The sequence below is a fragment of the Pseudophryne corroboree genome (genome assembly GCF_028390025.1).
Source record: "Pseudophryne corroboree isolate aPseCor3 chromosome 3 unlocalized genomic scaffold, aPseCor3.hap2 SUPER_3_unloc_30, whole genome shotgun sequence".
NCBI classification, from domain to species: Eukaryota; Metazoa; Chordata; class Amphibia; order Anura; family Myobatrachidae; genus Pseudophryne; species Pseudophryne corroboree.
Genome location: NW_026967520.1, coordinates 682,638 through 700,160, shown reverse-complemented (window position 1 = coordinate 700,160; position 17,523 = coordinate 682,638). Strand labels below are relative to the sequence as shown.

The window sequence follows — 17,523 nt, the reverse complement described above, 5'->3', positions numbered from 1 at the left end:
AAGCAGGTAAAAGGTTATACACACACCACCGTGAAACCCACCGGGTAGATAAATACCGTCTATGTGAACCCAATAGGGTAGATAAATACTGTGTATTTGTAGGTAAATAAATACTGCACAGTATATTTTTAAATTATTAATGAGCTGAGTCCCAGCTCCTGTAATAGAGCAGGTTTCCTGATCTACATGTAGGAAATGCCGGGCAGAGGACTCTACTGCAGGAGGAATGTATCTATATTTTAGCAACATGAAGTCTGGAAAGCTAAAAACCCCAGAGCCAGGGTCTGTTGCCTAGCGACAGTGAGACCTGGGAGCCCGCTGAGTACAGCGGGTTATAAGCCTTTACTCACCCCCTCCTACCTGCACAGAAATCCTCCCTGCACAGCCAGGAGGAATGAGTCTTCAGTGTGAGACCCCACACACACACTGGAGCGGCGTGCTGCAGCGGCGCGGGGAGCGGAGAGCGCCCGCCGTACAGAGTGGGAGTTAGCTCCGCCCCCCCTGCCTCGGCGCGCAAATGTATCCCCCGGCCGCCTTGCTGCGGTCGTAGTAAATGTAACCCCCGGCCGCCTGTTTGCTGCTGCCGGGGAGTGTGTAATATATGCTGCGGCCGAGGAGCGGTGTGTAACCCCCCCCGGCCGCCGGACGGAGCGGGAGTTAGCTCCGCCCCTCTGCTCCGGCGCCAGTTTAAAATTTCAAATGTATGACCCGGCTGTCTGTAAGCTTGTGCGGCCGGGCAGTGTAAATGTATCGCCCCGCTGCCTGTCTGCCGCAGCCGGGGATTGAAGAGCGCTGAGCCCGCTTACCGAGCGGGCTGAAGCTCCGCCCCCCCACATAAAGGAGCCAAGTTCAACGACCTCTCTCACCCTAGCCCGGTTACGTATCCACTGGGCTACTGTGGATGCTTTTCAGTGTAGGGGTGCACAGTAAAGACCATCACATCTAAGAGTCTCACTCCATATTATGTAAAATCACACATCAGTCTGGAGGGGGGGGGGGGGGGGGAGATTGTACTCACCGCTGTCCTTCTGATGGAGTGGCCCCGACAAGCGCTGCTGTAGCGGTGTCCGGCCGGAATCTTCTGTGATGGAGTGGTCCCGACACGCCGCACGCAGCGGTGTCCGACCATTTTTGATACTCACCACTGCCATGCTGCCGGAATCTTCTGCTGGATGGAGTGGCCGTGACACGCGCCGCACGCAGCGGTGTCCGCCAACTCAGGAGAGCTCAGTGTCTCCCTCAGCCGGGGCCCATCCCTAGCCGCACGCAGCTGCGATGGGACCCCGCCGGCAGCTCCCACAGTGCAGACTGGCAGTGGCAGAGCTGCCAGTCTGTGAGTGTGTGTAAGAAAAATAAAATAATAAAGAAAAAGAAAAAATTCTTCAGCTAAACCCAAGTGAACCAGCTCCCTCGGGCACTAAACTAAGACTGGCTTGGAGGGGATATAGTAGGGGAGGAGCTAGCCACAGTGTGAGAATTTTTAAAGTGCCAGCTCCCCATTACTACCTACTATTTCCCCATTGTAACTACGCTCCAGTGGCCCCTAGTGGATGAAGGAGAAACAATCAAAACAAACACATCAGAGAGATAGCAAAAACATTAGGTGTGGCCAAATCAACTGTTTGGAACATTCTTAAGAAAGAACACACCGGAGTGCTCAGCAACACCAAAGGGACCAGGAAGACCACGGAAAACAACTGTGGTGGATGACAGAATTATTTCCCTGGTGAAGAAAAACCCCATCACAACAGTTGCCCAGATCAAGAGCACTCTCCAGAAGATAGGTCTATGGTGGTCATTCCCAGTTGTTCGCTCTGTAATTTTTTTTGCATTGCAGCGATTTTCCGCTTATTGCGCATGCGCAATGTTCACACTGCGACTGCGCCAAGTAAATTTGCTATGCAGTTAGGTATTTTACTCACGGCATTACGAGGTTATTTCTTCGTTCTGGTGATCGTAATGTGATTGACAGGAAGTGGGTGTTTCTGGGCGGAAACTGGACGTTTTATGGGTGTGTGTGAAAAAACGCTACCGTTTCTGGGAAAAAAGCAGGAGTGGCTGGAGAAACGGAGGAGTGTCTGGGCGAACGCTGGGTGTGTTTGTGACGTCAAACCAGGAACGACAAGCACTGAACTGATCGCACTGGCAGAGTAAGTCTCGAGCTACTCAGAAACTGCACAGAGAAGTCTTTTTGCAATATTGCGAATCTTTCGTTCGCAATTTTAAGAAGCTAAGATTCACTCCCAGTAGGCGGCGGCTTAGCATGTGCAATGCTGCTAAAAGCAGCTTGCGAGCAAACAACTCAGGATGAGGGCCTTTATGTGTCAAAGTCAACAATCAAGAGAAGACTTCACAAGAGTGAATATAGAGGGTTCACCACAAGATGTAAACCATTGGTGAGCCACAAAAACAGGAAGACCAGATTAGAGTTTGCAAACATCTAAAAATAAGATTTTACTTACCGGTAAATCTATTTCTCGTAGTCCGTAGTGGATGCTGGGGACTCCGTAAAGACCATGGGGAATAGACGGGCTCCGCAGGAGACAGGGCACTCTAAGAAAGAATTAGGACTACTGGTGTGCACTGGCTCCTTCCTCTATGCCCCTCCTCCAGACCTCAGTTAAGGAAACTGTGCCCGGAAGAGCTGACATTACTAGGAAAGGATTTTGGAATCCAGGGTAAGACTCATACCAGCCACACCAATCACACCGTATAACTCGTGATAAGCTTACCCAGTTAACAGTATGAACAAACAGAGCACCAGATAAACTTGATGCAACCATAAAATAACCCTTATATAAGCAATAACTATATACAAGTATTGCAGAAGAAGTCCGCACTTGGGACGGGCACCCAGCATCCACTACGGACTACGAGAAATAGATTTACTGGTAAGTAAAATCTTATTTTCTCTAACGTCCTAGTGGATGCTGGGGACTCCGTAAGGACCATGGGGATTATACCAAAGCTCCCAAACAGGCGGGAGAGTGCGGATGACTCTGCAGCACCGAATGAGCAACACAAGGTCCTCCTCAGCCAGGGTAACAAACTTGTAGAACTTTGCAAAAGTGTTTAAACCAGACCAAGTAGCTGCTCGGCAAAGCTGTAATGCAGAGACCACTTGGGCAGCCGCCCAAGAAGAGCCCACCTTCCTTGTGGAATGGGCCTTTACTGATTTTGGACGCGGCAATCCAGCCACAGAATGAGCCTGCTGAATCGTGTTACCGATCCAGCGAGCAATAGTTTGCTTTGAAGCAGGAGCACCCAGCTTGTTGGATGCATACAGGATAAACAGCGACTCAGTTTTCCTGACTCTAGCCGTTCTGGCTACATAAACCTTCAAAGCCCTGACTACATCTAATAACTCGGAATCCTTCAAGTCATGAGTAGTCACAGGCACCACAATAGGTTGGTTCATATGAAAAGATGACACTACTTTTGGCAGCAATTTCGGACGAGTCCGCAATTCTGCCCTGTCCATATGGAAAACCAGACAGGGGCTTTTATGTGATAAAGCCGCCAATTCTGACACACGCCTAGCTGAAGCCAAGGCTAACAGCATAACCACCTTCCACGTGAGAAATTTTAACTCCACGGTTTTAAGTGGCTCAAACCAGTGTGATTTCAGGAAACTCAACACCACATTAAGATCCCAAGGTGCCACTGGAGGCACAAACGGGTTGAATATGCAGCACTCCCTTTACAAAAGTCTGAACTTCAGGAAGAGAAGCCAGTTCTTTCTAAAAGAAAATAGATAGGGCCGAAATCTGGACCTTCATGGACTCCAATTTTAGGCCCAAAGTCACTCACAACTGTAGAAAGTGAAGGAAACGGCCAAGCTGGAATTCCTCTGTAGGAGCATTCCTGGCCTCACACCAAGCAACATATTTTCGCCCTATACGGTGATAATGTTTAGCCGTCACGTCCTTCCTAACCTTTATTAGCGTAAAAATAACCTCATCCGGAATCCCTTTTTTCTGCTAGGATCCGGCGTTCAACCGCCATGCTGTCAAACGCAGCCGCGGTAAGTCCTCGAACAGACAGGGCCCCTGTTGCAGCAGATCCTGTCTGAGAGGTAGAGGCCATGGGTCCTCTGTGAGCATTTCTTGCAGTTCCGGATACCAAATCCTTCTTGGCCAATCCAGAGCAATAAGTATTGTTCTCACTCCTCTTTTCCTTACGATTCTCTGCACATTGGGTATGAGAGGAAGAGGAGGAAACACATAAACCGACTGGAACACCCACGGTGTCACTAGTGCGTCTACAGCTATCGCCTGAGAGTCTCTTGACCTGGCACAATATCTCTGCAGCGTTATGTTGAGGCGGGATGCCATCATGCCCACCTGTGGCAGTTCCCACTGCCTTGCAATCTGTGTGAAGACTTCTTGATGAAATCCCCACTCTCCCGGGTGGAGGTCGTGCCAGCTGAGGAAGTCTGCTTCCCAGTCGTCTACTCCCGGAATGAACACTGTGCTCTTACGTGATTCTCCGCCCAGCGAAGAATTCTGGTGGCCTCCGCCATCACCACTATGCTCCCTGTGCCACCTTGGCGGTTTACATGAGCCACTGCTGTGATGTTGTCTGACTGAATCAGCACAGTTTTTTCGCGAAGCAAGTTCTCCGCTTGACTTAAGGCATTGCATATGGCCCTTAATTCCAGGATATTTACGTTAAGGCAAGTTTCCTGACTTGACCTCCGCCCTTGGAAATTGTTTTCCTTTTGTGACTGCTCCCCACCCTCAGAGGCTTGCATCCGTGGTCACCCGGACCCAGTCCTGAATGTCGAATCTGCGACCTTCGAGAAGAAGATGAGCACTCTGCAGCCACCACAGGAGAGACACCCTGGCACTGGGGGATAGGGTAATTAACCGATGTGATCCAGACCACTCGTCCAGTAAGTCCCATTGGAAGGTCCTCGCTTGGAACCTGCCTAAGGGAATGGCCTCGTATGATGCCACCATCCTTCCCAGGACTCGAGTGCAGTGATGCACTGACACCAGTTTTGGTTTCAATAGATTCCTGACCAGTGTCACTAGCTCCTGAGTTCTCTCTATCGGGAGATAAACCCTTTTCTGGTCTGTGTCTAGGATCATGCCTAGAAGAGGCAGATGAGCTGTAGGAACCAACTGCGACTCTGGAATACATAGAATCCAGCCGTGTTGCCGTTACACTTCCAGAGAAAGTGATACGCTATTCAGCAACTGCTCTCTCAATCTCGCTCTTATGAGGAGATCGACCAAGAACGTGATAATAGTGACACCTTGCGTCCGCAGGAGCACCATCATTTCCGCCATTACCTTGGTGAAAATTCTCGGGGCCTTGGAGAGACCAACCGGCCACGTCAGAAATTGGTAATGACAATTCCGTACCGCAATTGAGGTACGCCTGATGAGGTAGATAAATGGGGACACGAAGGTATGCATCCTTTATGTCCAGAGACCCCATAAAATCCCCCCCCTTCCGGGCTTGCGATGACCGCTCTGAGCGATTCCATCTTGAGCTTGAACCTTTGCAGGTATATGTTCAGGGATTTTAAATTCAATATGGGTCTGACCGAACCTTCCGGTTTCGTGACTACAACATGGTCGAATAATAACACCCTCCTTGTTGAAGGAAGGGAACCTTGACCACCACCTGTTGAAGATACTACTTGTGAATTGCAGTTAACCCTGTTTCCCTCTCGCAGGGGGAAGCCGTCAGTGAGGGGGCATCTTCTCAATGTCCAGCTTGTATCCCGGAGACACAATATCTATTGCCCGGGGATCTCGCACGTCCTTGGAACCCACTTGTGGCTGAACTTACGAAAGTGTGCCCCCACCGGGCCTAGCTCCGCCTGTGGAGCTCCAGCGACATCAGGTGGATTTTTGTAGAGGCCGGGGAGGACTTCTGTTCCTGGGACCTAGCTGTGTTGTGCAGCTTCTTTCCTCTGCCCCCGCTTCTGGCAAGAAAGGACGCACCTCAGACTTTCTTGTTTCTTTGTTCGGAAGGCTGCATTTGATAATGACTTGCTTTCCTAGGCTGTGCAGGAATATAAGGCAAAACATCAGAATTACCAGCTATAGCTGTGGAGACCAGGTCCGAGAACCCTTCTCCACACAATCCTCAGCATTCTACATGCCTCTTATGTCGGCATCCTCTGTCCATTGCATATTCTACAGGACACGTCAAGTAGAAATCGACATAGCTTTGACTCTAGGACCCAGTATACTCATGTCTCTTTTGGCATGTTATATATATATATATATATATATATATATATATTTATATTTAAACAGAAAGTAGTCGCGCAATCCAACAAAAAAAGTCTTTGAAGTATATGTCAGTCCATATGTATTACTGCAGCAATCCTCCTTCAGGAGTAAACCCGTACTCCTCAGCACATGCGGAAAAGAGAATAATGGAGGGCGCAATGGAGAGTATAAAATCACAAGTAGTTTACTGGCATCATAATCACTCACGTACATTCAAAGTATAAAATAACCAGCTCGAAGTCGACCATCAGTGTAGACTCCGGATACCCACACCGATGAACCCCGTCGCTCTCCGGATACCAACAGCCGCTAAATCCTTCTAGCTGCACGGACTCAATTCACGGACCACATGCGCCGACAATTCAAACGCTGGATCCAAGTACCTCGTCCTGCTGGCCACGCCCAACGCGTTTTGTCACAAGACTTCGTCAGGGGGTGTGGCTAACAACGGTGTCCCATACAATTTATAGCACAGCCGTATAATTGATCTTGAGCAGCACAAATAGTAAAAATACATCTGCACATTGAAAAATTAACATATCTCCATATATATATATATATATATATATAAAAATACATATATCTACATACTAAGGTCTCAATTAATCCACAACGCCACAGCGCTATAAACCCATGCCGACCCAACCGCCGTTCTGAGTAGTTTACCAGAATGTGTACGCTATCTGCAGGATCCCTGAGAATAGCTGTTACGTCAGGGTTACCTTTTGGGCAAACGTGACACCCTAGGGGAAGATTCCCATCATATCCTGGCCCTAGTGGGGAAATGATACTGCCTGAGAATTCTTTGTGGGAAGCTGCAGCTTCTTGTCTGGAGATTCCCGCTCTTTTTCCTCATGAGGAGGAAAATTTACCTCAGCTTTCTTCCCCTTAAACATGTGTACCCTTGTGTCAGGGACAGATGAGTCATCAGTGATATGCAAATCATCTTTAATTACAATAATCATATATTGAATACTTTTCTGCCATTTTGGCTGTAACTTTGCATTATCGTAGTCGACACTGGAGTCACACTCCGTGTCGACATCTGTGTCTATTATTCTGGATAGTGAGCATTGTGAGACTCTGAAGGTTTCTGCTCCATAGGGACAGACATGGGTAGATTTCCTGTCTGTTCTCTAATCTTTTGTGCAATAAATTCACCTTAGCACTTAATTACACATATCCAAACAGGTGTCGGCGTTGTCGACGGAGACACCCTCTCACACACATATTTGCTCCATCTCCTCCTTATGGGAGCCTTTTACCTCAGACATGTCGACACACGTGCCGACAAACCACACACACAGGGGGTGCTCTATTTGAAGACAGTTCCCCCATAAGGCCCTTTGGAGAGACAGAGAGAGTATGCCAGCACACACCCCAGCGCTATATAACCCAGGAATCACACAGTAACTTAGTGTTAACCCAGTAGCTGCTGTATACTGTTTTTGCACCAAATTTATGTGCCCCCCCTCTCTTTTTACCCTCTTCTACCGTGCAGGGGAGAGCCTGGGGAGCTTCTCTCAGCGGATCTGTGGAGAGAAAATGGCGCTGGTTAGTGCTGAGTAAGAAGCCCCGCCCCCTCAGCGGCGGGCTTCTGTCCTGCGATTTTGTGTAAATACTGGCGGGGGCTCATTTATATATACAGTGCCCAGCTGTATATATGCCCTATTTTGCCAGGAGGCACTCAATTGCTGCCCAGGGCGCCCCCCCCTGCGCCCTGCACCCTACAGTGACCGGAGTCTGTGGGTGTAATGTGGGAGCAATGGCGCACAGCTGCAGTGCTGTGCGCTACCTCATGTGAAGACAGGAGTCTTCTGTCGCCGACTTTGACGTCATCTTGCTTCATCCGCCGGCTTCTGTCTTCTGGCTCTGCAAGGGGGGCGGCGGCGCGGCTCCGGGAATGGACGACCAAGGTTAGGTTCCTGTGTCCCACGTAGCAGAGAGTCTGTTGCCAGCAAAAGCTCTCTGAAAATTAAAAACCTAACAAAATACTTTCTTATTAGCAAACTCAGGAGAGCTCACTAAAATGCACCCTGCTCTGTCCGTGCACAGATTCTAACTGAGGTCTGGAGGAGGGGCATAGAGGGAGGAGCCAGTGCACACCAGTAGGCCTAATTCTTTCTTAGAGTGCCCTGTCTCCTGCGGAGCCCGTCTATTCCCCATGGTCCTTACGGAGTCCCCAGCATCCACTAGGACGTTAGAGAAAATAAGATTTTACTCACCGGTAAATCTATTTCTCGTAGTCCGTAGTGGATGTTGGGACTCCGTAAGGACCATGGGGAATAGCGGCTCCGCAGGAGACTGGGCACAACTGAAGAAAGCTTTAGGACTACCTGGTGTGCACTGGCTCCTCCCTCTATGACCCTCCTCCAGACCTCAGTTAGGATACTTTGCCCGGAAGAGCTGACACAATAAGGAAGGATTTTGAATCCCGGGTAAGACTCATACCAGCCACACCAATCACACCGTATAACTCATGATACTATACCCAGTTAACAGTATGAAATATAACAGCCTCTCAACAGATGGCTCAACAATAACCCTTTAGTTAAACAATAACTATATACAAGTATTGCAGACAATCCGCGCTTGGGTTGGGCGCCCAGCATCCACTACGGACTACGAGAAATAGATTTACCGGTGAGTAAAATCTTTTTTTCTCTGACGTCCTAAGTGGATGCTGGGACTTCGTAAGGACCATGGGGATTATACCAAAGCTCCCAAACGGGCGGGAGAGTGCGGATGACTCTGCAGCACCGAATGAGCGAACTCTAGGTCCTCCTCAGCCAGGGTATCAAACTTGTAGAATTTTGCAAATTTGTTTGAACCCGACTAAGTAGCTGCTCGGCAAAGTTGTAAAGCCGAGACCCCTCGGGCAGCCGCCCAAGAAGAGCCCACCTTCCTCGTGGAATGGGCCTTCACTGATTTTGGATGCGGCAGTCCAGCCACAGAATGTGCAAGCTGAATCGTGCTACAGATCCAGCGAGCAATAGTCTGCTTTGAAGCAGGAGCGCCAAGCTTGTTGGGTGCATACAGGATAAATAGCGAGTCAGTTTTCCTGACACTAGCTGTCCTGGAAACATAAATTTTCAGGGCCCTGACTACATCCAACACTTGGAATCCTCCAAGTCCTTAGTAGCCGCAGGCACTACAATAGGTTGGTTCAAATGAAAAGCTGATACCACCTTAGGGAGAGACTGGGGACGAGTCCTCAATTCTGCCCTATCCATATGGAAAATCAGATAAGGGCTTTTACATGACAAAGCCGCCAATTCTGATACACGCCTGGCCGAAGCCAAGGCCAACAGCATGACCACTTTCCACGTGAGATATTTCAAATCCACGGTTTTAAGTGGCTCAAACCAATGTGACTTTAGGAAATCCAACACCACGTTGTGATCCCAAGGTGCCACTGGAGGCACAAAAGGGGGCTAAATATGCAGCACTCCCTTAACAAACGTCTGAACTTCAGGCAGTGAAGCCAATTATTTCTGGAAGAAAATCGACAGAGCCGATATATGGACCTTAATGGAACCCAATTTTAGGCCCATAGTCACCCCTGACTGTAGGAAGTGCAGAAAATGGCCCAGCTGATATTCCTCCGTTGGGGCCTTCCTGGCCTCACACCACGCAACATATTTTCGCCATATGCGGTGATAATGGTTTGCGGTCACTTCTTTCCTAGCTTTAATCAGCGTAGGGATGACTTCCTCCAGAATGCCCTTTTCTTTTAGGATCCGGTGTTCAACCGCCATGCCGTCAAACGCAGCTGCGGTAAGTCTTGGAACAGACAGGGCCCCTGCTGCAGCAGGTCCTGTCTGAGCGGCAGAGGCCATGGGTCCTCTGAGATCAGTTCTTGAAGTTCCGGGTACCAAGCTCTTCTTGGCCAATCCGGAACAATGAGTATAGTTCTTACTCCTCTTTTTCTTATTATCCTCAGTACCTTGGGTATGAGAGGAAGAGGAGGGAACACATAAACCGACTAATACACCCACGGTGTCACTAGAGCATCCACAGCTATTGCCTGAGGGTCTCTCGACCTGGCGCAATATCTTTCTAGCTTTTTGTTTAGGCGGGACGCCATCATGTCCACCTGTGGCCGTTCCCAACGGTTTACAATCAGCTGGAAGACTTCTGGATGAAGTTCCCACTCTCTCGGGTGGAGGTCGTGCCTGCTGAGGAAGTCTGCTACCCAGTTGTCCACTCCCGGAATGAACACTGCTGACAGTGCTAACATGTGATTTTCCACCCATCGGAGAATCCTTGTGGCTTCTGCCATCGCCATCCTGCTTCTCGTGCCACCCTGTCGGTTTACATGGGCGACTGCCGTGATGTTGTCTGACTGAATCAGTACCGGCTGGTTTTGAAGCAGGGGTCTTGCCTGACTTATGGCTTTGTAAATGGCCCTCAGTTCCAGAATATTTATGTGTAGGGAAGTCTCCTGGCTTGACCATAGTCCCTGGAAGTTTCTTCCCTGTGTGACTGCCCCCTAGCCTCGAAGGCTGGCATCCGTGGTCACCAGGACCCAGTCTTGTATGCCGAATCTGCGGCCCTCTTGAAGATGAGCACTCTGCAGCCACCATAGCAGAGACACCCTAGTCCATGGAGACAGGGTTATTAGCCGATGCATCTGAAGATGCGATCCGGACCACTTGTCCAACAGGTCCCACTGAAAAGTCCTTGCATGGAACCTGCCGAATGGAATTGCTTCGTAGGAAGCTACCATTTTTCCCAGGACTCGCATGCAGTGGTGCACCGACACCTGTTTTGGTTTTAGGAGGCCTCTGACTAGAGATGACAGCTCCTTGACTTGACTTTGTGTCCAGAACCATCCCCAGGAACAGTAGACGTGTCGTAGGGACCAGCTGTGACTTTGGAATATTTAGAATCCAACCGTGCTGTTGTAGCACCTCCCGAGATAGTGCTACCCCGACATGGACCTCCCCTTTATCAGGAGATAGTCCAAGTACGGGATAATTAAAACTCCCTTTTTTCGAAGGAGTATCATCATTTCGGCCATTACCTTGGTAAATACCCTCGGTGCCGTGGACAGACCGAAGGGCAACGTCTGGAATTGGTAATGACAATCCTGTACCACAAATCTGAGGTACTCCTGGTGAGGATGGTAAATGGGGACATGCAGGTAAGCATCCTTGATGTCCAGTGATACCATGTAATCCCCCTCGTCCAGGCTTGAAATAACCGCCCTGAGCGATTCCATCTTGAACTTGAATCTTTTATATAAGTGTTCAAGGATTTCACATTTAAAATGGGTCTCACCGAACCATCCGGTTTCGGTACCACAAACATTGTGGAATAGTAACCCCGACCTTGTTGAAGGAGGGGCACCTTGACCATCACCTGCTAGGAATACAGCTTGTGAATTGACTCTAGCACAGCCTCCCTGTCTGAGGGAGTTGTTGGCAAGGCAGATTTGAGGAAACTGCGAGGGGAAGACGTCTCGAATTCCAGCTTGTACCCCTGAGACACCACTTGAAGAATCCAGGGATCCACCCGTGAGCAAGCCCACTGATTGCTGAAGTCCTTGAGACGGGCCCCCACCGTACCTGGCTCCGCCTGTGGAGCCCCAGCGTCATGCGGTGGACTTGGAGGAAGCGGGGGAGGACTTTTGTTCCTTGGAACTGGCTGTATGCTGCAGCTTTTTCCCTCTACCTCTGCCTCTGGACAGAAAGGACGCGCCTTTAACCCGCTTGCCTTTTTGGGGCCGAAAGGACTGTACCTGATAATACGGTGCTTTCTTTGGCTGTGAGGGAACATGGGGTAAAAAAGCTGACTTCCCAGCTGTCGCTGTGGAAACGAGGTCCGAGAGACCATCCCCAAACAACTCCTCACCTTTATAAGGCAAAACTTCCATGTGCCTTTTAGAATCTGCAAACCCTGTCCACTGCCGAGTCCATAACCCTCTCCTGGCAGAAATAAACTTTGCACTTATTTTAGATGCCAGCCGGCAAATATCCTTATGTGCATCTCTCATGTATAAGACTGCGTCTTTTATATGCTCTATGGTTAGCAATACAGTGTCCCTGTCAAGGGTATCTATATTTTCCGACAGGGAATCTGACCACGCAGCTGCAGCACTGAACATCCATGCTGAAGCAATAGCTGGTCTCAGTATAATACCGGAGTGTGTATATACAGACTTCAGGATAGCCTCCTGCTTCCTATCAGCAGGCTCCTTTAGGGCGGCCGTATCCGGAGACGGTAGTGCCACCTTCTTTGACAGGCGTGTGAACGCTTTATCCACCCTAGGGGATGTTTCCAAACGTGACCTATCCTCTGGCGGGAAAGGGTACGCCATTAGTAACCTTTTAGAAATTACTAGTTTCTTATCGGGGGAAGCCCACGCTTCTTCACACACTTCATTTAATTCATCAGAAGGGGGAAAAACCACTGGCAGTTTTTTCTTCCCAAACATAATACCCTTTTTTGTGGTACCTGGGGTAATATCAGCAATGTGCAACACATTTTTCATTGCCTCAATCATGTAATGTGTGGCCCTATTGGAAGTTACATTAGTCTCATCGTCGTCGACACTGGATTCAGTATCCGTGTCGACATCTGTGTCTGCCATCTGAGGTAGCGGGCGTTTTAGAGCCCCTGATGGCTTTTGAGACAGCTGGGCAGGCACGAGCTGAGAAGGCGGCTGTCCCACATCTGCTATGTCGTCAAACCTTTTATGTAAGGAGTTGACACTTTCACGTACTTCCTTCCATAAGTCCATCCATTCAGGTGTCGGCCCCGCAGGGGGTGACATCACATTTATCGGCATCTGCTCCACCTCCACATAAGCCTCCTCAAACATGTCGACACAGCCGTACCGACACACCGCGCACACACACAGGGAATGCTCTGACTGAGGACAGGACCCCACAAAGCCCTTTGGGGAGACAGAGAGAGAGAGTACGCCAGCACACACCAGAGCGCTATATATACACAGGGATTCGCTCTGTAACTGAGAGATTTTCCCAATAGCTGGTTGTATACACAATATTGCGCCTAAATTTAGTGCCCCCCCTCTCTTTTTGACCCTATGTAGTCTGGAAACTGCAGGGGAGAGCCTGGGAGCGATCCTTCAAGCGGAGCTGTGAGGGAAAATTGTGCCAGTGTGCTGAGGGAAGATAGCCCCGCCCCTTTTTCTGCAGACTTCTCACGCTTTTTTGTAGGTATATCTGGCAGGGGATTTTACACATATATAGTCTCTATGACCGGACGACCGAGGCTGGGCCTGTGTTCGATCCCTCTGGAGCTAATGGTGTCCAGTAGCCTAAGAAGCCCAAGCTAGCTGCAAGCAGGTAGGTTCGCTTCTTCTCCCCTTAGTCCCTCGTAGCAGTGAGTCTGTTGCCAGCAGATCTCACTGAAAATAAGAAACCTAAAATAAACTCTCTTTTTCTAGGAGCTCAGGAGAGCCCCTAGTGTGCATCCAGCTCGGCCGGGCACACCAGGTAGTCCTAAAGCTTTCTTTAGTTGTGCCCAGTCTCCTGCGGAGCCGCCCCATGGTCCTTACGGAGTCCCAGCATTCACTTAGGACGTCAGAGAAAAAGCCTTTACAGTTCTGGAACAACATCCTATGAACAGATGAGACAAAGATCAACTTGTACCAGAGTGATGGGAAGAAAAGAGTATGGAGAAGGAAAGGAACTGCTCATGATCCAAAACATACCAGCTCATCAGTGAAGCATGGTGGTGGTAGTGTCATGGTGTGGGCATGTATGGATGCCAATGGAACTGGTTCCCTTGTATTTATTGATAATGTGACTGCTGACAAAAGCAGCAGGATGAATTATGAAGTGTTTCGGGCAATATTATCTGCTCATATTCAGGCAAATGCTTCAGAACTCATTGGAAGGCGTTTCACAGTGCAGATGGACAATGACTCGACGCATACTGCGAAAGCAACCAAAGCATTTTTTAAGGCAAATAAGTGGAATGTTATGCAATGGCCAAGTCAATCACCTGACCTGAATCCGATTGAGCATGCATTTCACTTGATGAAGACAAAACTGAAGGGAAAATGCCCCAAGAACAAGCAGAAACTGAAGACATTTGCAGTCGAGGTCTGGCAGAGCATCACCAGGGATGAAACCCAGCGTCTGGTGATGTCTATGCGTTCCAGACTTCAGGCTGTAAATGACAAAAGGATTTGCAACAAAGTATTAAAAAGTAAAAGTTTGATTTAGGTTTAGTCTGTACCATTACTTTTGGTCCCTTAAAAAGTGGGAGGCACATATAAAAACCATTTGAATTCCTACACTGTTCACCTGATTTGTATGTAAATACCCTCAAATTAAAGCGGAAAGTCTGCAGTTAAAGCACATCTTGTTTGTTTAATTTCAAATCCATTGTGATGGTGTATAGAGCCCAAAATATGAGAATTGTGTCGATGTCCCAATATATATGGACCAGACTGTATATTGCATGAAGCATAGGAGATGGGATTGACCCTTGAGGAACATTGCATGACAGTGATAATTATACTCCAGAAGATTTCAATGGTTCCGTACTTGGGTAATGTCTAATGTGTTCAACAAGAGCGGATTTATTTCTCTCACGGCATGAAAATGGCTTCTCACCTGTGAAAACGCTGATGTTTAACAAGAACGGATTTCCGTGCAAAACATTTCCCACACTCAGAACAGGAATGCGGCTTCTCACCTGTGTGACTTCTCTGATGTGTAACAAGATATGATTTCGATGTAAAACATTTCCCACACTCAGAACAGGAATACGGCTTCTCACCTGTGTGACTTCTCTGATGTGTAACAAGATATGATTTCGATGTAAAACATTTCCCACACTCAGAACAGGAAAACGGCTTCTCACCTGTGTGACTTTTCTGATGTGTAACAAGATTTGATTTCCGTGCACAACATTTCATACACTGAGAACAGGAATACGGCTTCTCACCTGTGTGACTTCTCTGATGTCTAATAAGATGTGATTTCTGTGCAAAACATTTCCCACACTCAGAACAGGAATATGGCTTCTCACCTGTGTGACTTCTCTGATGTTTAACAAGTTGTGATTTAGATAAAAAACATTTCCCACACTCAGAGCAAGAAAATGGCTTCTCACCTGTGTGACTTCTCTGATGTATAACAAGATGCGATTTCCGTGCAAAACATTTCCCACACTCAGAACATGGAAATGGCCTCTCACCTGCCTTAGCTGACTGATGAGTAATAAGGTTTGTGTTCTGTGTAAAACATTTGGCATCTGTAGAACAGGGAAACTCTTTATCTACTCTCAGAGCTGTAATAGATGCACCAATATCACAGTGATCAGAAGAACATTTCCCAGGATCAGGGGGATCAGCTGACAGAGCTGGATGTATAATTGGGGTAATGGGGTTATCTCCTAGAGAATCCTGTCTACTGTCATCTGTTATTTCACAATCCAGGGATAACATTAGATGTACTTCTGAGATATTCCTGCTTGTGGGTCCATCTGCTGGAAATAAAATACATTAATATATAAAATGAGCAGACAAGACCCAGGATGTTACAGGATACAATATATAATTCTATAACTGACATTTTCTTTTACCTGTAATCATTGCTTTTATGTTTATTACAGAAACAAAAAAGATAGGATGCTTAGACTGGAGCTTGATCAACACTGAAGGCTCAAGTGGGATTACTAGAGGTGACACGGACGCTCAAGTAGGATTACTAGAGGTGACATGGACGCTCATTTGGGATTACTAGAGGTGACATGGACGCTCATGTGGGATTACTAGAAGTGACATGGATGCTCATGTGGGATTACTAGAGGTGACATGGACGCTCATGTGGGATTACTAGAGGTGATATGGACGCTCATGTGGTATTACTAGAGGTGACATGGACGCTCATTTGGGATTACTAGGGGTGACATGGACGCTCATTTGGGATTACTAGAGGTGACATGGACGCTCATTTGGGATTACTAGAGGTGACATGGATGCTCATGTGGGATTACTAGAGGTGACATGGACGCTCGTGGGGGATTACTAGAGGTGACATGGACGTTCAAGTGCAATTACTAGAGGTGACACGGACACTCATGTGAGATTACTAGAGGTGACATGGATGCTCACGAGGGATTATTAGAGGTGACATGGATGCTCATGTGGGATTACTAGAGGTGACATGGACGCTTATGTGGGATTACTAGAGGCGATTTGGACGCTCATGTGGGATTACTAGAGGTGACATGGACGCTTATGTGGGATTACTAGAGGTGACAAGTACGCCCATGAGAGATTACTAGAGGTGACATGGACGCTCATGTGGGATTACTAGAGGTGACATGGATGCTCACGAGGGATTAGTAGAGGTGACATGGATGCTCATGTGGGATTACTAGAGGTGACATGGACGTTCATGTGGGATTACTAGAGGTGACACGGACGCCCATGAGAGATTACTAGAGGTGACATGGACACTGCTATAATAAATCACCAAAGAGAAAGTGCTGTCCTGTTTGCGCACCAATAAATAATATATAACCTTTATAAGTACAGTAAAGTATGTAAGATAAATCGTTGAAATATTAAACACAAAGTTAAGTGTATAAAGAGCTGAATAAAGTAATAAAAAAACATTGGGTTTTAATTGGGTGTTAATTGATACAATGCCGGTAATCTGGGGGGGGGGGGGGGTAGCTGCAGGCTTAAATGCATCGGTCAATACGTGAACTAATGCTCCACTGTTTATTATTGTTAGTTAATATAGTGAGTGCAGAGCCCCAGTGATTTTATTTAAACAATGTGGTCGCATACTGTGTTGCACCCCAAATCTAGGAACGGCGAGTGCTGTGGATTAGTTTATTATGGGGTATATGCAATTGCGGTCGAATTCCGGCCGGAATTCTACCGTTTTTTAATTCAGCACTATTCAACAGTCACACACCCTCCCGCGGGGACCCGAATTCGACATATTCAATAAAAAACGGATTCGACAGTCCCGCTGTCGAAAAACGGACCAATTGACGATAATGTGCATCCTGGATTCGACTTCATGGACGGCACAAAAGTGTTTAAAAAACCATAATAAAAAAAATCAGTGGCGTCCCCCCTCCTAAGCATAACCAGCCTCGGGCTCTTTAAGCCAGTCGTGGTTGTAAAAATACGGGGGAGGGGGGGGAATTACAGGGGATCAGCCGTATTTTAACAACCAGCACCGGGCTATGCATCCGGTCCTGGTGCAAAAAATACGGGGGACAATAAACGTAGGGGGACAAAAGACGTAGGGGTCCCCCGTATTTTTCA

At 48.0% G+C, this 17,523-nt stretch overlaps 2 protein-coding genes across 2 annotated transcripts in view; one reads left to right on the top strand and one right to left on the bottom strand.

The window, feature by feature from the left end:
* Positions 1 to 17,523, top strand: part of LOC134984027 (zinc finger protein 850-like) — a 586,502-nt gene that overhangs the window by 420,667 nt on the left and 148,312 nt on the right. The gene's annotated exons all lie outside the window — the stretch shown is intronic.
* LOC134984032 (gastrula zinc finger protein XlCGF17.1-like) overlaps positions 14,854 to 17,523 on the bottom strand; it is a gene marked incomplete at both ends in the record, with an annotated part of 49,583 nt that continues 46,913 nt past the window's right edge. The window contains one exon of the mRNA XM_063949676.1: positions 14,854 to 15,347. Within this exon, the coding sequence (XP_063805746.1) occupies positions 14,854 to 15,347 (494 nt within the window). The remainder of the gene's footprint in view (positions 15,348 to 17,523) is intronic.